The 22,107-nt window shown below is 40.7% G+C and overlaps 1 protein-coding gene across 2 annotated transcripts in view; it reads right to left on the bottom strand.

Annotated features, from left to right (window-relative positions):
* Positions 1-19,655, bottom strand: part of LOC311110574 (regulator of microtubule dynamics protein 2-like) — a 90,111-nt gene extending 70,456 nt beyond the window's left edge. Inside the window, exons 1-2 of one of the 2 annotated variants that reach the window (XM_084153084.1) lie at positions 19,589-19,655; positions 14,531-15,000 (exon numbers count right to left, since the gene is read on the bottom strand). In XM_084153084.1, coding sequence (XP_084009210.1) covers positions 14,531-14,994 — 464 coding nt within the window. In that variant the 5' untranslated portion in view covers positions 14,995-15,000; positions 19,589-19,655. Of the gene's footprint in view, positions 1-14,530; positions 15,001-18,164; positions 18,227-19,588 lie in introns of those variants that run through there. The other variant, XM_084153085.1, reaches the window with a different exon arrangement.
* Between the last annotated feature and the right edge of the window lie 2,452 nt (positions 19,656-22,107).

Below are 22,107 nucleotides of genomic sequence, written 5' to 3'. Positions count from 1 at the left end.
TGAGGTTCTGCCTATAGGAAGGGAGGAGCAAAATGGAGACGTGGTCAGATTTGCCGAAAGGAGGGCAGGGGAGGGCCTTATAACCATCCCGGAAGTTCGAATAGCAATGGTTGAGGATTTTAGCAGCGCGAGTACAACAGTCGATATGTTGATAGAACTTCAGCAGCCTAATCCTCAAATTTGCTTTGTTAAAATCCCCGGCTACAATAAATGCAGCCTCAGGATATGTGGTTTCGAGTTTGCATAAAGTCCAGTGAAGTTCTTTGAGGGCCGTCGTGGTATCGGCTTCAGGGGGGATATACACGGCCGTGACTATAACCGAAGAACATTATCTTGGGAGATAATACGGTCGGTATTTGATTGTGAGGTATTCTAGGTTGGGTGAACAGAAGGACTTGAGTTCCTGTATGCTACTACAATTACACCATGAGTCGTTAATCATGAAACACACACCTCCGCCCTTCTGCTTCCCAGAGAGATATTTATTCCTGTCTGCGCAATGAACTGAGAACCCATCTGGCTGGACCGATTTCAACAGAATATCCCCAGAGAGCCATGTTTCCGTGAAACAAAGTATGTTACAAGCCTTGATGTCTCTCTGGAAAGGAATCCTTGCCCGGAGCTCGTCGAGCTTGTTAACCAGAGACTGAACATTAGCGAGTAGTATACTTGGAAGTGGTGGGTGGTGTGCGTGCCTCCTAAGTCGAACCAGCAGGCCGCTTCGAGTGCCTCTCCTCCGCCGGCGATGTTTTGGGTCAGCCGCTGGAATCAGTTCAATTGCCCTGGGGAGAGCAACAAAGGATCTGCTTCGGTAAAGTCATATTCCTGGTCGTAATGCTGGTGAGTTACCGCCGCTCTGATATCCAATAGTTTTTCCCGGCTGTATGTAATGATACAAAACACTTAGAGCTAATAATGTCAAAAATAATACATAAAAAAATAAAATACTGCAAAGTTTTCTAAGAACTAGTCGCGAGGCCGCCATCCTCGTCGGCGCCAGGTATCATGAAGCTGGTTAAGAGAATGCCAAGTGTGTGCAAAGCTGTCATCAAGGCAAAGGGTGGCTCCTTTGAAGAACCTCAAATATGAAATACATTTTGATTTGTTTAACACTTTTTTGGTTACTACATGATTCCAAATGTGTCTTTTCATAGTTGTGATGTCTTCACTATTATTCTACAATGTAGAAAATAGTAACATTGAAGTGCGGATCAATTTGTGGCATTTTTGGAGTGTGTTTTTCTGGATTTTTTTGTTGTTATGTCTCTCGCTGTTCAGGTAGGCCCACCATTGAAGTTGTGGACTGGTCATTTCTTTGTCGGTGGGCGGGCGTGCAGGATCGGCGGGGGATCTCATATATTTTATGAGATATAGGTGTAGGGTTGGTGGTGAAATGTTCAATTTTTTTGTGTGTCACATGTAACGTGATTGAAAACACCCTCCACTGCAGAGTAGGTGGCAGCATGCACAAACAAAACGCCATGACACCGAAGACAATAATTTCCAAATGCCTGACTTCTGTGGAGGCTGCGTCGAAGTAAATGCTGTCTGGCCAGTGGCGACCTGCCATTCAGGGCAGGTGGGGCAGAAAATATTTTCATTTTTCATTTTTTGGGGGGCTGTTTTGCATGTGTGTATGTATTGATTTAAAAAAAGTATGTAGTTCAGTTCTTGAGCTGTTCTTGTCTATTAATGTTCTGTATTATGTAATGTTTCATGTTTTGTGTGGACTCAAGGAAGAGTAGCTGCTGCTTTTGCAACAGCTAATGGGGATCCTAATAAAATACCAAATACCAAAATACATCTGTAGCCATGAAATGCTTTGAAAGGCTGGTCATGGCTGACATCCACACCATCATCCCGGACACCTTGGACCCACTCCAATTCGCATACCGCCCCAACAGATCCACAGATTACGCAATCTCTATTGCACTCCACACTGCCCTTTCACAGAATTCTGTTCATTGACTACAGCTCAGCGTTCAACACCATAGTGCCCTCCAAGCTCATCACTAAGTTAAGGACCCTGTGATTGAACACCTCCCTCTGTAACTGGATCCTGGACTTCCTGACGGGATGCCCCCAGGTGTCGAGGGTAGGCAACAACACATCCGCCACGCTGACCTTCAACACGGGGGCCCCTCAGGGGTGCGTGCTTAGTCTCCTCCTGTACTCCCTGTTCACCCACAACAGCGTGGCCACGCACGACTCCAACACCATCATTTAGTTTGCCGACGACATGACGGTGGTAGGCCTGATCACCGACAACGATGAGACAGCCTATAGGGAGGAGGTCAGAGACCTGGCACTGTGGTGCCAGGACAACAACCTCTCCCTTAATGTCAGCAAGACATTGATGAGGACTCTTTTTTTAAAATCCATTTTTAGAATAAGGCTGTAACGTAACAAAATGTGGAAAAAGAGAAGGGGTCTGAATACTTTCTGAATGCACTGTATCTGCCTCAATTACCTTGAACCCCTGCACATCGACTCGGTACTGCCCCCCCCCCCCCCTTGTATATAGCCAAGTTATCGTTACTCATTGTGTATCTATTATTACGTATTTTACTTTTCTAATATCTCTCTATTTTCTTTCTATCTGCATTGTTGGGAAGGGCCCGTAAGTAAGCGCTTCACAGTTAGTCCACACCGGTTGTTCACGAAGCATGTGACGAATAAAATGTGATACTAATGGAGCATAATACGGAAGCCTGGAGCCAAGCACGTAAGTGTTACGCTAAAAGAGAACTGAAAGGAAACTGTGACAATAGGGGAGGGGGAGTAGTGGGTGGTCACAGTCCCAGTGATACAATACGAAGGTGGAGAGTAGAGGAGGGGTCTACCATGCCCTGCTGTACTGTAGGTAAAAGGTCAACTGGCGGAAATTCATAGGAATGGTAGAGAATGGGGGAAATGTATCAAAGTCAACAGTGATTTGGGTGCAAGATGTGTTTAACATGTAGGCCTACTTTCTAGGGAGAAATACTGTATCTCCGGTATATCAGTGCCTTCCATGAAGTTCAGAATGCGAGAGACGGAGAGAGACAAAATGTGACTGGCCTGGACACTTCATCACTAATCATGACATCATTTTTTACATTCTAAGCTTTTAATTACAAAGACAGACAAGGTCATTTTTCAGTTTATAAACCTCTCACCGGGTGTGATCAGACATGCCCGTTACTAAATAAACCAAAGTATTCTCCTTAAATCATCAAACACTATTATTTTAAACACAAAAGTTATAATGTCCTCTAGCCACGGGCGAGCAGTGTGACGTGGATAAACGGCAGTCGGAACTGTTTGAGGAATTACAAGTTCCGACAATGAGACCTTTGAAAGCTTGGCTTACAGACTGGGAGATTGATGGGCCTGCTCGGTTGAGGAAGTAAGTTTGAGGAAGCTGTTTTGACAAATGAAAAGTGATCGGTGCAAACTGTTTGAGCTTTCCACCTTGCGAGTTTGTGTTGCTAAACTGAGCAAACACACTCCTTATCAACTTTGACCTGCTCCATAATTGTAGCTCAGTTGGTAGAGCATGGTGCTTGTAATGCCAGGGTAGTGGGTTCGATTCCCAGGACCATCCATACGTAAAATTTATACACGCATGACTGTAAGACGCTTTGGATAAAAGTGTCTGCTAAATGGCATATACAGCTCTGGAAAAAATTAAGGAGACCACTGCAAAATTATCAGTTTCTCTGGTTTTACTATTTATAGGTATGTGTTTGGGTAAAAATAACATTTTTGTTTTATTCTATAAACTACTGACAACATTTCTCCCAAATTCCAAATAAAAATATTGTCATTTAGAGCATTTATTTGCAGAAAATGACAACTGGTCAAAATAACAAAAAAGTTGCAATATTGTCAGACCTCAAATAATGCAATGAAAATAAGTTCATGTTCATTTTTAAACAACACAATACTTAGGAAGAGTTTAGAAATAAATATTTGGTGGAATAACCCTGATTTTCAATCACAGCTTTCATGTGTCTTGGCATGCGCTCCACCAGTCTTTCACATTGATGTTGGGTGACTTTATGCCACTATGGTCGCAAAAATTCAAGCAGCTCAGCTTTGTTTGATGGCGTGTGACCATCCATCTTCCTCTTGATCACATTCCAGAAGTTTTCAATGGGGTTCAGGTCTGGAGATTGGGCTAGCCATGACAGGGTCTTGATCACAACTTGATTGACCTGGCTGTGTGGCATGGCGCATTGTCCTGCTGGAAAAACCAATCCTCAGAGTTGGGGAACAATGTCAGAGCAAAAGGAAACAAGTTTTCTTCCAGGACAACCTTGTACGTGGCTTGATTCATGCGTCCTTCACAAAAAGACAAATTTGATGTCATCCTACAGTTGTTGAGTGACATTTGAATGAGTTGGCGGTCATCCCGGTCAGTAGAGAGTCGTTTTCGCCCTCTGCCGGTCTGTCGCTTTGTTGTCCCCAATGTCTGCTGCTTGACCTTGTTCTTATGAACCGCCGTCTTTGAAATTTTAAGGATGGAAGCAACCTGACGCTCACTGTATCCCTTTGCCAGTAAAGTCAGAATTGAACCCTTCTTTTACTCACTCAAAACTTTCCTTTTCAACTCTTTTGGCATGGTCAATAGTTATGTTTTGATTAATATTTCTTTTGAGGTACTATTAGCACTGTTTTTGCCATCCAGCTGGTCCTATTGCAAGAGGATAGTGATGACCACAGCAGTGGTTTTTATACTTTCTCTTTAAATAAGATTTGGTTCATGTGATCACCTAATCAGTACCTAATTCAGTAGAATGAGGTGTGCCTGTGTTGGAATTCAACAGACACTGGAATGGAATGGCTGGCATACATGTAGAGATGCTGATTTAAGAAAAATGTGCAGTGGTCTCTTAATTTTTTCCAGTGCTGTATATATTGTCACACGTCAGTGCGGTACGGAGTACTGTCTGTACCCTGCTATAGCCGCTTCGTGTTTCAGCAAGACCCAGCACAATCTGCAAATATGTCACCGCTGGTCATGGTCTGAATATCTTTGAAAACACACCAGATGAAAAATTATGACTGACTTTTTTTTTGCCATTTTATGAATCAACATGTAATTATCTGCAGATGCTACTCAATCCCTATTGAGTTTTGACACACAGGCCTGAAAAAGGGCTTAAAAAACGAGGAACTTCAAGAAGGCCAACAGCCTCAAATAGAGGGATGGCCATTTTCCCAGTAGCAATGTATTTCTAATTACTGCACATGTTGAGGAAGTTCAAAAGAGAAAATACAGGTTACACTGCACTCATGTGCTTTACTTGGGTGATACTCCGGCAATGCATTTCTTTAAGATCAAGGATGACAACCAAGGACATTGTTTTTACTAGAACCCTTGTACACTACTAGCCTTCTGCTACTGTACAAGCATAAAAAGACACGTTGTGCACCCATGCCTTAGGACAGGGGTAGGCAACTAGATTCAGACGTGGGATGATTTTTGTCGGAGTGGATGGTCGGAACATAATCATTTACACTGCAAATTGACCACAACTAAGCCCAAAAAGAGATTGTATTTGAAAATAACAATAACTTCATACATTGATTACACTGAGCAATGATCACATATGTCCAGGGCTTGACATTCAGGGCTGCCCACTGGCCCAGCAACATCTGCCCCATAGCCTGCTGGAACAGGCTACTGAGAATGGGGTGGTAATTTCAATCACTGAATCAAATAATTGATAATATGGATATGAACTGAATATATGCTTGTCAACAACAGCCGGTGTTTGTTTAATTACCTGTAGTCTAATCGGATGGACTGTTACCTAAATCTAATGCATTCTAATAACAGCTGATCGGAAATTGCGATAGAGCTGTGACCATGATCACATTTGACAACTTTCAATTGAATTAACTAAACATGGCCATTAATAATTGCATAATAAAACAAGACTACAACAACATTAAATTGAAGTTATAAGCAGAAAGTGAATCTCCAACATAGGTTGATAATAAAATATAGAGTAACATTGTTAGGATAGACTACAATGAAAACAATGCCTTCTAATAAGGACAGAATTATCATGTTTGGTTTGTTTTGTTTTCTAAACCTTATGATAAGTGACAGTGACAAAGACATTGAAAAGGAGGGTTGACGTAAACTGTAACGAGTGTTGACAGTACGTGAATGGTAATATGTTATTAGTGTTTTTTGGATAGCACTCTAATAATGCCATATTTTAGTAAATTGAAGAAGCTGAGGTTTCAATACAAGGTTAAATAATGAATAGAGGGATTGAGCCTTGAGACTGACAAATAGATAAGCCGCGGGTGAAAGCGTGTGATGCCCGCTGGGCTAGAGCTGGCTGTAAGAGACGTTAGTTGACAATTTCCTATTATTACTCAATTCTATAGTTTGGGTAAGACCAGTGATTTAAGCAAGGAGGTAATGTAATCTATAACGGTAATCTGTTTCCATTACGTGGAACAGTGTTTAAATTTAAAGTAGATCCAAGTAAAAGTTTTAGTACCGAATATTAAGCTGATAAGACAGCACCAATTTTTTGAAGGTCCTAGATTTGTTAAACAACAGGTTTTATATTTGACTAAATCAATGCAACAGGTTAAAATGATAAGATTACCGGAAAGGGGCTCTGGGATTGTTTACTTTAGAATGTGTTTGATCTGCTCAAAGGGACACTGTATCATCTGATGGGTTTTAGGTTTACTCTATGGTTTGCAAGCACCCACACACAACACACCTGTTATGAATATTTGTTAGTGGGTTAATACCATGTTTGATCTATTGGGTGGGGTCTTTTAATGTGGTTTTAGTGGGTTTTCACAGGTTAGAGAGAATGTACCATAAAAGGGCACACAAATTACATTTTCTGAAGTTTTTATTTTCTGAGTTTTGGATTGAACACATGAATTATTTTGATAAGAAATGTACTGAAAAAACTAAACTGTAATCCTGGTACACGAAATGTTTGAAATGTCCTTAATATGTAATCTGAGATAGAGAGAAAGAAAGGGGAAAGATAAAAAACCATAATAAAAAATAAAAATAAAAAGGTATTATCTTTGTAAATGATATAGGTAGGACTGGTGGAGTTGTCGCACATGCAGCTAACACAAATATATGGAAATGTCTGCTCTACCCAAAATTACAACCAAATAATTGCAGCCTTACCGCAAAAATGGAAGAGGAAAGTGGAAGGGGGAAAAAGTAAGGAACTTGTCTGTTGGCCCTGCATTAAAGACCATAATTGGTTAAAGAAAATTGTGATAAATAAAAAAGTATACCAGTTTCATTTAAGGACCAAAGGATTGACAGCTGTCCATATAGATTGGAAAATAGTTGGGAAGAGATTTATGACGTACCGATCCATGGCAAATGGTTTATGGACTGATACGCAAAACGACGCCGGATTCAAAACGTAGAATTTTTCAGTTTAAATTATTATACATAATTCTTGCTACCAATATAATGTTATTTATATGGGGAATACAAATCTTCCCAGCTCTGCAGATTTTGCTGCGAAGAGACAGAATCATTATATCATTTGTTTTGGTACTGTCCATTTGTAGCTTGTTTTTGGTCACAGGTCCAGGAATGGCTGAAGGATTGCAATATTTACCTGAAGCTAACCCTGCAGATAGCACTACTGGGTGATCTGAAAAGTCATAGTCAATCGATAAATAATATAACAATACTTTTAGCAAAAATGTTTATTTTCAATTTACAATCTGTACAAAAAATTAGAATAGAAGGGTTCAGAACATTTGTGAAACATCACAGTTGAAAAATATATGGCAAATAGAAGTGTTAAGAGATAGATGGGAGGTGTTGAATGGAGCTGAAGGACGGGACTAATAACAACTAACAACAACTAATAACAACAAGAGAACTAATGTAAAGCATACTGTGTCCGTAATAAGTATACAGTTGAAGTCGGAAGTTTACATACACCTTAGCCAAATACATTTAAACTCAGTTTTTCACAATTCCTGACATTTAATCCTAGTAAAAATTCCCTGTCTTAGGTCAGTTAGGATCACCCCTTTATTTTAAGAATGTGAAATGTCAGAATAATAGTAGAGAATTATTTATTTAAGCTTGTATTTCTTTCATCACATTCCCAGTGGGTCAGAAGTTTACATACACTCAATTAGTATTTGGTAGAATTGCCTTTAAATTGTTTAACTTGGGTCAAACGTTTAGGGTAGCCTTCCACAAGCTTCCCACAATAAATTGGGTTAATTTTGGCCCATTCCTCCTGACAGAGCTGGTGTAACTGAGTCAGGTTGGTAGGCCTCCTTGCTCGCACACGCTTTTTCAGTTCTGCCCACAGATTTTCTATAGGATTGAGGTCAGGGCTTTGTGATGGCCACTCCAATATCTTGACTTTGTTGTCCTTAAGCCATTTTGCCACAACTTTGGAAGTATGCTTGGGGTCAATGTCCATTTCGAAGACCCATTTGCGACCAAGCTTTAACTTCCTGAATGATGTCTTGAGATGTTGCTTCAATATATCCACATAATTGTCCTTCCTCATGATGCCATCTATTTTGTGAAATGCACAAGTCCCTCCTGCAGCAAAGCACCCCCACAGCATGATGCTGCCACTACCGTGCTTCACGGTTGGGATGGTGTTCTTCAGCTTGCAAGCAACCCCCTTTTTCCTCCAAACATAACGATGGTGATTATGGCCAAACAGTTCTCAGACCAGAGGACATTTCTCCAAAAAGTAAGATCTTTGTCCCCATGTGCAGTTGCAAACCGTAGTCTGGCTTTTTTATGACGGTTTTGGAGCAGTGGCTTCTTCCTTGCTGAGCGGTCCTTCAGGTTATGTCGATATAGGACTCGTTTTACTGTGGATATAGATACTTTTGTACCGGTTTCCTCCAGCATCTTCACAAGGTCCTTTGCTGTTGTTCTGGGATTTATTTCCATTTTTCGCACCAAAGTACGTTAATCTCTAGGAGACAGAACACGTATCCTTCCTGAGCGGTATGACGGCTGCGTGGTCCCATGGTGTTTATACTTGCGTACTATTGTTTGCACAGATGGACGCGGTACCTTCAGGTGTTTGATAATTGCTCCCAAGGATGAACCAGACTTATAGAGGTCTACAATAGTTTTTCTGAGGTCTTGGCTGATTTCATTAGATTTTCCCTTGATGTCAAGCAAAGATCCACTGAGTTTGAAGGTAGGCCTTGAAATACATCCACAGGTACACCTCCAATTGACTCAAATGATGTCAATTAGTCTATCAGAAGCTTCTAAAGCCATGACATCATTTTCTGGAATTTTCCAAGTTGTTTAAAGGCACAGTCAACTTTGTGTATGTAAACTTCTGACCCACTGGAATTGTGATAGTGAATTATAAGTGAAATAATCTGTCTGTAAACAATTGTTGGAAAAATTACTTGTGTCATGCACAAAGTAGATGTCCTAACCGACTTGCCAAAACTATAGTTTGTTAACAAGAAATTTGTGGAGTGGTTGAAAAATGAGTTTTAATGACTCCAACCTAAGTGTATGTAAACTTCCGACTTCAACTGTAGCTCATGATGGCCCGATCTGCTGGGGAGGGGTGGAACCAGCCAGGACAAGCATTTTTAGGTCTACTATATAAGATCTCTGCATTTTTTGTAATGTTGGTCTCTCAATGAATCACCTACGGGTGGTTCGTTGACCAGCTCCATTATTGCAATAATTAATTATCTATATTAATTATCCATCTTAAAGTATGATTGTTTGAAGAATCTGCAGTCTCTCTTCCTTTTGATTCGAATTTCCACGACACGGCCCTGGGATTTGAACCAGCAACCTTTCGGTTACTGGCCCAACGCTCTTAACTGCTAGGCTACCTGCCGCCGGGAAGCGCATCATGGCCATTGGAGTGCATAAATGGTAGGCCTATATTAATTTTATATAGACTGTGGTCTTCCATCATGGCGCCTGGTGTGTGGTTGCTAGGTGATTTGTGACGCAACTGCAAGCCCTCTATAGGCTATAAGGTACTTGCCCAGACTGCAAATGAAACATGAAATCACTCATGATTGAAATCTGCGTGCATAACGTCCTTTTTACTGTGATCTTGGGCCGGGCCAGTAGTTTGCACTTGGTACTGGCCCGGTGTGCCACTGGAAAACCTGAATGTCAAACCCTGATGTCTCTTTTCTTATTGTGGGAAGACTTCGGAACAGAGTTCCTAAATTAAAACACATTTCTAGCTGAATTCCTGGTGATTTTAGAGACTTTGTTGACCAAAAATTAAAAATGTTTTTATTTATTTTATATATAGAAACTTTTGGGCCTCCTGCTGTAGGACATGCCTCTAAACTACATAAATAATTGCATTCTAAACTAAAAAGCATGAAGCCTGCCCCACCCACCATAGCATGGTTTTCTAATAAAGATATCTCAGCAGTGAAGGATATAATCTAGTGCTGTTATTTCCTACAGTTCCAAGCCACGGTGCAACAGACAACCAAAGCCCTTTAAAATGTATGTGATGTCAGGATTAGGGGTGTAGCAGGCACCTCTGGGTGAGTGCCAAGCATTCCCTAAGGGCTGGAATTTCTCCATTGCACCTTCTCCCCCTTCCCGCTCTAACAAATCACAGGGGAGAGGGAAAGGCGCTTTAATTATGGTAGGTGTGTGTGCGTGATTTGATTTCTTTCAAACCATAACAACCCGGGATGTAATTTTGAACATTTGATGGGGCCGACAGCTGCCACTCAAAGCAAGTTGCTGGATCTGCTGGAGGGCAGGCTGAGGCACCATACTTCGGTATGCAACTCTTTCTCCAACAGGGAGGAGGATAAACAAAACTACATTGATTACAGAGGTGGGAGAACCGATGACCTGATATTTGTATTTATTATGGATCCCCATTAGCTGCTGCCAAGGCAGCAGCCACTCTTCCTGGGGTCCAGCAAAATTAAGGCAGTTATACATTTTAAAAACATTACAATACATTCATAACAGATTTCACAATATATTAAGTGTGTGCCCTCAGGCCTCTACTCTACTACCACATATCTATAACACTAAATCCATGTGTGTATAGTGCGTATTTTATCATGTGTTTCTATGTATGTGTCTATGTTTGTGTTGCTTCATAGTCCCCTCTGTTCCATAAGGTGTATTTGTATCCGTTTTTTAAAATCTAATTTTACAGCTGGCATGAGTTATTTGATGTGGAATAGAGGTCCATGTAGTCATGGCTCTATGTAGTACTGTGCGCCTCCCATAGTCTGTTCCTAACTTGGGGACTGTGAAGAGACAACTTGTGGCATGTCTCGTGGGGTATGCATGGGTGTCCGAGCTGTGTGCCAGTAGTCCAAACAGACAGCTCGGTTCATTCAACATGTCAATACCTCTCACAAATACAAGTAGTGATGAAGTCAATCTCTCCTCCACTTTGAGCCAGGAGATATTGACATGCCTATTATTAATGTTAGCTCTCTGTGTACATCCAAGTGCCAGCAGTGCTGCCCTTTTCTGAGTCAATTGCAATTTTCCTAAGTCCCTCTTTGTGGCACCTGACTGCACGATTGTTGGAGAGGCTTCCATTAAAGAACACCCTCTGTGTTCAGTTAGACAGGCAACTCTTTATCCACAATATAGCAGGGGGTGTAAAGCCATAACACATATGTTTTTCCAGCAACAGACTATGATCAATAATATCAAAATCGATAATGTCAAAAGCCGCACTGAAGTCAAACAAAACAGCCACCCCAATCATCTTATCATCAATATCTCTCTGCCAATCATCAGTCAAGGTTGTCAGACCCCGGTGGCTTGTCATTGTTGATCGACAATAATACTTTTTTCACCTCTTCCACACTTACTTTACGGAATTAAAAATTCCAACGCTTGTCTTTCATAATTTGGTCAGACATACTTGGATGTGTAGTGTCGACGTTTGTTGCTGGCATGTCATGCCAAAGTTAATCTTGCCAATGAAAAAAAAAAATTAAAGTAGTTGGCAATATCAGTGGGTTTTGTGATGAATGAGCCATCTGATTCAATGAATGATGGAGCAGAGTTTGCCTTTTTGCCCAAAATTTCATTTAAGGTGATCAAAAGCTTTTTACTATCATTCTTTATGTCATTTATCTTTGTTTCATAGTGTAGTTTCTTCTTCTTTTTATTCAGTTTAGTCAAATGATTTCTCAATTTGCAGTGCCAATCGGTTGTACAGACAGACCCATTTGCCATCTCTTTTGCCTCATCCCTCTCAACCATAAACATTTTCAATTCCTCATCAATCCACGTGGATTTAACCGTTTTTACAGGCATTTTCTTAGTGGGTGCATGCTTATTAGTAACTGGGATAAGCAATTTCATAAATGTGTCAATGCAGCGTCTGGTTGCTCGTCATTACACACTATAGACCAACAAATATTATTCACATCAGCAACATAGGAATCACTACAGAACTTCTTGTATGACCTCATACATAATATTAGGCCCAGCCGTTGGAACTTTGGTGTTCCTAGATATGGCTACTATATTGTGAACACTACATCCGATGGCTTTGGATACTGCTTTCAAACAAATTTCTGCAGCATTAGTAAAGATATAATCAATACATGTTGATGATTTCATTCCTGTACTGTTTGTAACTACCCTGATAGGTTGATTGATAACCTGAACCAGGTTGCAGGCACTAGTTACAGTTTGAAGCTTTCTCTTGAGTGGGCAGCTTGATGAAAGCCAGTCAATATTTAAAATCACCCAGAAAGTATACCTCTCTATTGATATCACATTTGTTATCAAGCATTTCACACATGTTATCCAGATGCTGACTGTTAGCTGACTGATATGACCTAGTCCTCATCATGTGATACAGTAATGTATACCTTATGAAACATAACTTCCAGTCTATGAGCTTTTTCACTACAAAGATAGAAGAGCCAAAGAGACAGATACACTGAAGTAAGACACCAAAACACAAAACAGTAATTAACTACCCAAAGTGCTCTGGCTGGCTGTTGGCCTGCTTGTTATGTTGTTACAACCAGAATTGCTCCAAGGCGACTGCTGCCAGATTTCTGCCAGGATATAAATCTGGAGCTAACCTAACTGGGGGGAGGTGCCATGATCCAGCTCTGATCTGCAGCCCATTACACTCCTCTGCCCCACCCACATTGCTGGGTTTGGATGCCAAGCCAGACCAGGTAGGATGCTTCTTTTTCTTGGCACTCTATTTTATGCATGCTTAGTGAAAGTACTGGAAAGGTCAATCCAGGTGATGTCCCGTAACGCTATAACAAGTTATTCATCCACAGCATTCTTGTTTCAAGGAAGTCTCAGAACATCATTCTCTTTACTCCATTTATATTCACCACTAGAAAACATCAAACACGCTTTAATATGTTTTTTTCAGAGATCAAGACCATTCTGTGTACAGGCGTAACAGAACAGCCTCAAAGTCTCATATTTTCACTTCTCTTTTGTGTATGAAATGGGACATAGTGGAAGGCTGCAATTATGGTAATAAAAACCATCTGGTGGTGGCTTGTGGTTCCAAAATCATGTATGTTTATTGAACATGAAAAAGGGAAAGCCATAACTTGGACGTCCGTTAGGACATTCTTGTCACACCGTCAGAGTAATCCTCATACCCAACGGATGGGAGACTAGATGCTGCTGGATGTGGTCTTGGAGGGCCAGAAGGAGGCACTCTTTCCTCTGGTCTAAAAAAATATATCCCAATACCCCAGGGCAGTGATTGGGGTCATTGCTCTGTGTAAGGTGCCGTCTTTCAGATAATATGAATATCAAGCAATAGGCCGGACATTTCCCACAAAGCTTTGAGACAAGAAGACATTCTGAACGCATTCATGTCCATGAAAAGCTTTGCAAGTTAGGCCTGACTTAACAACACAAGTGCCTTATTTTAATAGTCACTACTTACCTGTTAATATATTGTTTTCATAAAGAATCATTTTAAGTGTGCATTTAAAAGCAGACATCTGTTGTTTATGTTATTCAAGCCTGACGTGTGATCAAGGTATTTGGCTGCAGATGGAGGATGACTGGGCGTGTGGCACTAGATTCCACTCTCTGACACCCCAGGCACATTCACATACAGTACTTCTTCTTTTACCACATAATGATTGAGAAAGTCAAAAAGTATGGTGATGCAGGGTGAGCTTGTGACTTTGGCTTATTAAGATATTGATCAAGTACAGGTGGGATAGTTAAGGTGGTGCAGCTGGCAAAGAGGAAACCAGAATTTGAGTATAAAATGCCAAAGGGTGTGATGGATGCTTGGACAGAGGAGATTATGTAGCCTACTACAATCACTATGAGTGAATATTAGTGTATCGTTATAGGACATTTTAAATGAAATCACATGCCAAAACAAGTCAGAGTTTTTGAGCTGTTCCATTGAACATAGAAATAAAGGCATTTCAAATACTATGAACATTTCCTTATTTTTTTCTATGAAATCATTATGATGTGAGGATTTCCCCCCTGTATCTGAAACAACCAACATCTGACTATGCCAGAGAGAAAGATGGGACTCACCCTCCTTCGCTCTCAGCCCCCTCCTCTGAGCTTTGGCCTTCAGCTCTGGCTACTCCCCCTGCTACTCTCCTCCTGCGTGTGGGTGTAGTTCGGTTTGGCGGGCCTGCCCTGATGCGAGCCACGCCACCCTGAGCCCCACCGCTGCGTCCTCTCAGCTCATCCCTCACGTGGTCCTGCAGCTTTGGGATGGCACTCTTTAGCGCCCGCACCTCATCTTTCAGTTCTGACACACACTGGATCAGGGCTCCAAGACGATCTAGAACCTCAGCCTGACCCAGCATTCCACCCACCACCATACTGGCTCCGGCCGCCCGCTGGTCATTACTGCTGAGGTACTGCTCACTGTGTCCACTCTGTGGCATGGCCCTCTGGCTGTTGTATAACACCACGGCGCCCAGGCTGAGGCCAGCCGCTCCAGCCAACACACCCAGGACCAGAGCCTTGTCTGCTGACTGGGCCATCATGCCGACCTGGAGAGAAAGAGCAGGAATGAGAATTACGTATATGAATAATGAATTTCTTCTGTTGTGCAGGGACAACTTCTGATCTTAGGAATTGTTTACTGGAGTATCCCACAGCAGAGAAAGAATCATAAACATACATTACCAGTCAAAAGTTTAAACACACCTACTCATTCTAGGGTTTGTCTTTATTTTTACTATTTTCTACATTGTAGAATAATAGTGAAGACATCTAACTATGAAATAACACATATGGAATCATGTAGTAACCAAAAAAGTGTTAAACAAATCAAAATATATTTTATATTTGAGTTCTTCAAAGTAGCCACCCTTTGCCTTGATGACAGCTTTGCACACTCTTGGCATTCTCTCAACCAGCTTCACCTGGAATGCTTTTCCAACAGTCTTGAAGGAGTTCCCACATATAATGAGCACTTGTTGGCTTCTTTTTCTTCACTGCGGTCAAACTCATCCCAAACCATCTCAATTTGGTTGAGGTCGGGTGATTGTGGAGGCCAGGTCATCTGATGCAGCACTCCATCACTCTCCTTCTTGGTCAAATAGCCCTTACACAGCCTGGAGGTGTGTTGGGTCATTGACCTGTTGAAAAACAAATAATAGTCCCACTAAGCCCAAACCAGATGGGATGGCGTATCACTGCAGAATGCTGTGGTAGCCATGCCGGTTAAGTGTGCCTTGAATTCTAAATAAATCACTGACAGTGTCACCAGCAAAGCACCCCCACACCTCCTCCTCCTCCACGCTTCGCGGTGGGAACCACATATGCGGAGATCATCCGCTCACCTACTCTGCATCTCACAAAGACACGGTGGTTGGAACCAAAAATTTCAAATTTAGACTCATCAGACTAAAGGACAGATTTCCACCAGTCTAATGTCCATTGATCGTGTTTCTTGGCCCAAGCAAGTCTCTTCTTATTATTGGTGTCCTTTAGTAGTGGTTTCTTTGCAGAAATTTGACCATGAAGATCTAATTCACGAAGTCTCCTCTGAACAGTGGATGTTGAGATGTCTCTGTTACTTGAACTCTGTGAAGCATTTGTTTGGGCTGCAATTTCTGAGGCTGGTAACTCTAATGAACTTATCCTCTGCAGCAGAGGTAACTCTGGGTCTTCCTTTCCTGTGGCGGTCCTCATGAGAGACAGTTTCATCATAGCGCTTGATGGTTTTTGCGACTACACTTGAAGAAACTTTCAAAGTTCTTTCAATCTTCCGGATTGACTGACCTTCATGTCTTAAAGTAATGATGGACTGTCATTTCTCTTTGATTATTTGAGCTGTTCTTGCCATAATATGGACTTGGTCCTCTGTATGCCAACCCTACCTTGTCACAACACAACTGATTGGCTCAAACGCATTAAGAAGAAAAACAAATCCACAAATGACATTTTAACAAGGCACAGCTGTTAATTGAAATGTATTCCAGGTGACTGCCATGAAGCTGGTTGAGAGAATGCCAAGAGTGTGCAAAGCTGTCATCAGGGCAAAGGGTGGCTACTTTGAAGAATCTCAAATATAAAATATATTTTGATTTGTTTTACACTTTTCTGGTTACTACATGATTCTGTATGTGTTATTTAATAGTTTTGATGTCTTCACTATTATTCTACAATGTAGAAATAGTACAAATAAAGACAAACCCTGGAATGAGTAAGTGTGTCCAAACTTTTGACTGGTACTGTACATCAGCAAAGTATCGTAGCAAAAAGTTAATCCGAGTTGACTGAGAAAAGTTGGCCAGACCTTAGCTCTTGTTACTTCTAGTGCTTGACCTCTGATCTTAACCCAATCCGCACCTCCATTCTAATAATTAACACGTCCAATGTCCATTTCCTTACAGTCCATAAGCCAACTGATTTGATAGTTCCTATCACACGAGCAGGTAAATTCTCTGTGCCTGTTAACTAATACCATTTAGGCCATTTGACTAAGCTCTTAACTGTTTCCACAAACACTGGGCAAAGACCTGCGGATAAGACCTACAGATAAGAGGCCCTCAAGCCAATTAAGGACACTTAATCAACAGACAAATCAGGTCATTGTTTGGGACAGTATAGTAAGATGATTGATTGGGTTAGCTGTCAAATGTGGAGAGCCTCACATGAAAAATCAAGAAAACTAGTTTGGGGTATAGAAATGTAGCAAAGTAAAAAGCCACTTAACTTCTGCAACCCACCAGCCAGTGACAGTTTGAGAAAGTGAACCTAGTTGCTAGGCTAAAGCTGGCAACCTCCTGGGGAGGGATTAGTCACTTTTTGTAGGGTCCTCCCATTCACCTCAATGTTAGACTAGCTAGTTACGTTTGCACGAAGGACTAACGTTAACAAGATTAGCTAGCTAGCTAGCACTTGAACCAGTACCTGGGCTTGAGGAGACAATATCTCCTCTGATGCCTAGGGATCCTTCACTTCAAAGTCCCATTAACCAGCTCTGCAAACGTTATGTCAAAATACATTCGGTGCTCACCAAAATATGGAGTTTTGCAGAGCAACTATCGTCATTACTGCCGTTCTGCACGCCATGTACTTCCAACAAAGGTCTAAATAAATGTACCTTTCGTGATACTGTAATGCTGCTGTATCAACCGACCTGTGATTGTCAGTAATGAGCGATTATATTGGATTTGCCGCATGCGCACTTGAAAAGAAACAATAGATTATTTTAATTTAGACCGTTTTTGGAAGTACATACCGTCCGTAAATGCATTAATGACGATAGATGCTCTGCAAAAGTCTATATTTTGGTCAGTACCAATCGTATTTTCACGTTACAACGTTTGCAGAGCTGAATTTAAGGATCCTGGATCTCGTCTCCTCAAGCCTACTGGTTCAGCTAACAATCTAGCTAGTCAGTTCGCGAGACAGAATAATGTCAAAGAAAGGGCATGCAATGACATGGACCTAGCTTGCTAACTAATGCCAGGCATTGGTGTTCACTGTGTTGTTTACTATAACCACACAGAGAAACTAGATAGCTAGCTAAAGTAGCTTTAGCTAAACATAAAGCAGTGTATTTTGGGTGTGGCTCCCTTATGCTATCGCATAGTTGTGGACTTGACTACAGTTAAATGTGAAATACTTTAATTAACGTTCAATAAAATAAATTAAACCCTTATCTCCCCCAAAAAAGGTAGAAATTGTGGCTGTCAGTGACCTTACTGCGGAGAAGCGAGCAGTCTCAGTACACCTGTCGTTTGAGGATTATTTATGTGCAACAACCAAATATTCCGTCTTATCAAGAGAGGTTGAGACACCATCGAAACGTTCCGTCCTCAACCGCAGTGACTATGTGTAAACGTTACCGATCCAGGTAGGGTGATATGGTGCTACTTTTTAACGCATCAAACCTGTCATGTAGGTGATTCCTTTGGATGATTATGGCATTTGCATTGGAACAGAGTAACTACCTGAAAACCCTACTACATGTGTACCTCTACAACTCAGATAGAAGCGAGGAGCCACAGCATGCGCCAATTCTGTAAAAAAAAAACTTTGATTGGGTAGTCATTGGGAGTAAGCTATCTCTCTGATATTGAATGTGTTTATATTTAGCTGTCTGCTATATGCATTTGCTGGATATTATTAACCCCAGATATTTCAAATAATTATTGTATCATGTCATTCAACCCACTGGGCAGTGGGCACAGACACCAGTTCAAGGTCTAGTTTTAATTGACATTTGGTTGAGTTACCAACTAACGTGAATTCAACTTAAAATCAACCAAACATTTCCCCATCTGATTGGAATTTGGTTAGAACATTGATGTCTTTTTGAAAATCCAATCAGTTTTCCACGTTGAGAACATCATCACGTTTCATTATTTTTGTTGAAATGACGTGGAAACAACGTTGATTCAACCTGTTTTTGCTCAGTGGGAAGGGTCCATGTGTTGTTTAAACTAACAATAATATTGTGGTCTTTGATCCTACAATGGTGGACTACTGCGTTTCCAAAAGATTTCAGAGGTTGAATGTGTCCTTCGGAGAGCTTGTATTTTATAATAATAATAATAATAATAATATGCCATTTAGCAGACGCTTTTATCCAAAGCGACTTACAGTCATGCGTGCATACATTTTTCTGTATGGGTGGTCCCGGGGATCGAACCCACTATCTTGGCGTTACAAGCGCCGTGCTCTACCAGCTGAGCTACAGAGGACCACATTTTGTCAACTTAAAGATCTGCTGGAAAACAGAGACTGTCATATAATAGATTTGAGCAATAGACTAATACAGCGGCTCAACTGAACGGCCAAAGTACACTCCAACAACAACAACCCCCATGTACCTCTGTGTTAACTAGGTTTAATACCATACTGAACCCTGAGAACAGTCAATGAGATCAGTCTCTGAATCCATTGACAAATCAGTTTAATATTATCTTAATGAGAATAGGATTTTTACAGGATAAAGTTCATTCAGAATATAGGTTCAAGGAAGCCTACAGCTGAATTTCCATAATCACGAAGAACTTAGGCCATGCTTTTTTTATGTTATTGATCAACTTGGAAAACACCCCTTATTCATTTAAACTGAATAAGAAGATTAATAAATTGCAAAAAATAATGGCAACTCACCTCCAAAAGGTATTTTTGTCTCTCTGTGGGAGCTGTTCTCACACTGTGCCCAGGCAGAGTGTGTACGAGGGAGGATCACAAATACACTTAATCTGATCAACTTTGAACCTGCAGTCAGTTCAAGGGGAACTGTCCTCGTTAGCTTTTCATTTCAGGGTTATAAAAGGGAATGCAGTGGTATGGCGGCAAAATTGAAATGTTGATATTTCAAACAGATTCTGTACAGTAGGCTACCATAGTCTATCAAACCTCAGAAACAACAGAGTGGTAGGATCAGATTTTTAAAAGTGTATACGTTTTTTTGTTTGTTTTATTTGTCTGCAAAATAGCCCACACGATTATGCTTCGTCTGTCACAACATCACTTCTGTTTAATTATCTCCTGGACAATCTGCCCACCATATTTACAGCTCACCTGCACTACTTTAATGCTCCTACAGGGGCCTCAAAGTCCTCATTGGAAGATTTCAATCAAGCCCCTTTAAAATTATATTTGCAAAATACATACAGATACACTCAGTGTCTCACAATGTCCTGTGTCTCAATGTGATGATGTAACATTTTTAAATAATTTGAATAACATGGATTTCATAAACATAACCTTGAAGAATAATGTGCTTTATTTAACCAAACAAAAATTATTTTGGAGGTTATGTGTGATTCTACAGAAGTGGTGCAAATTGCAGTCCCACCCCAACAAAAACTTTGTTATACCCTTCCCCAGATATATGCCCATTTTTAAAAAACAGTTAAGTCTCCAAACTTAGGTCATGTATTTACATGCTAGGTTCTAATTCAATCCAAGGCAATAACAAATATATTGTTAAATTAATATACTACAAAGCCATTGTTTATACATCTATTTCTATTGAGAGTTGGCTGTCCCAAACCCTGACTACTAAACTTCCTTTTTTGAAATTAAAGCAATTTTTTTTATTTTTTTATTTTTTTTACAATATTATTTCAATAGAACATCTTGAGTTGTTCTATTATTACATTCAAAGATTCTGATCTATTTAGTAGTTTTGTTTGTCTTTCAAACATCTTTCTTTAAAAAAATGCTGTCCCACCTTTTGATGTCACTACCGAAACATACACATTAAAAGACTTTAGAATGAATGTGCCTTAAGCCACACCCCTACAAATGTCACCAGGTAATATGATTGCACCCCTCTCCAGCATGGCCACATGGTTAGTAGTCTGTCTGCAAACATTTTGTAGAAAATGAGTGAGCAAGTTGGTAAATCTTCATGTATTTTGAAGAAGTGTCACTACAGAACATTTAATATATCAAGAAATATGTAAAGTACGTTGTCAGGACTAAAATAGATGTTTGCTGGGATGTACATTTGTCAAAATGAAATATATCCAGCCATGTGTTAGCTATGAGGATTCTTTAAAGTAAAAAGAGTCACAATTGTCCAAACCAAAACGGTCACAACCGAAACAATTGACAGCATAGAGATACAGTTGAAGTCGGAAGTTTACGTACACCTTAGCCAAATACATTTAAACTCAGATTTTCACAATTCCTGTGACATTTAATCGTAGTAACAATTCCCTGTCTTAGGTCAGTTAGGATCACCACTTTATTTTAAAAATGTGAAATGTCAGAATAATAGTAGAGAGAATTATTTATTTCAGCTTTTATTTATTTCATCACATTCCCAGTGGGTCAGAAGTTTACATACACTCAATTAGGATTTGGTAGCATTGCCTTTAAATTGTTTCACTTCGGTCAAACGTTTCAGCTAGCCTTCCACAAGCTTCCCACAATAAGTTGGGTGAATTTTGGCCCATTCCTCCTGACAGAGCTGGTGTAACTGAGTCAGGTTTGCAGGCCTCCTTGCTCGCACACACTTTTTCAGTTCTGACCACAAATCTTCTATAGGATTGAGGTCAGGGCTTTGTGATGGCCACTCCAATATCTTGACTTTGTTGACCTTAAGCCATTTTGCCACAACTTTGGAAGTATGCTTGGGGTCATTGTCCATTTGGAAGACCCATTTGCGACCAAGCTTTAACTTCCTGACTGATGTCTTGAGATGTTGCTTCAATATATCCACATAATTTTCCTTCCTCATGATGGCATCTATTTTGTGAAGTGCACCAGTCCCTCCTGCAGCAAAGCACCCCCACAGCATGATGCTGCCACCCCCGTGCTTCACGGTTGGGGTGGTGTTCGTCGGCTTGCAAGCAACCCCCTTTTTTCTCCAAACATAACAATGGTCATTATGGCCAAACAGTTCTATTTTTGTTTCATCAGACCAGAGGACATTTCTCCAAAAAGTACGATCTTTATCCTCATGTGCAGTTGCAAACCGTAGTCTGGCTTTTTTATGGCGGTTTTGGAGCAGTGGCTTCTTCCTTGCTGAGCGGCCTTTCAGGTTATGTCGATATAGGACTCGTTTACTGTGGATATAGATACTTTTGTACCTGTTTCCTCCAGCATCTTCACAAGGTCCTTTGCTGTTGTTCTGGGATTGATTTGCACTTTTCGCACCAAAGTACATTCATCTC

This window comes from Coregonus lavaretus (assembly GCF_964263955.1).
Source record: "Coregonus lavaretus genome assembly, chromosome: 36".
Classification (NCBI taxonomy): Eukaryota; Metazoa; Chordata; class Actinopteri; order Salmoniformes; family Salmonidae; genus Coregonus; species Coregonus lavaretus.
This window is presented reverse-complemented; position numbering and strand designations above follow the sequence as displayed.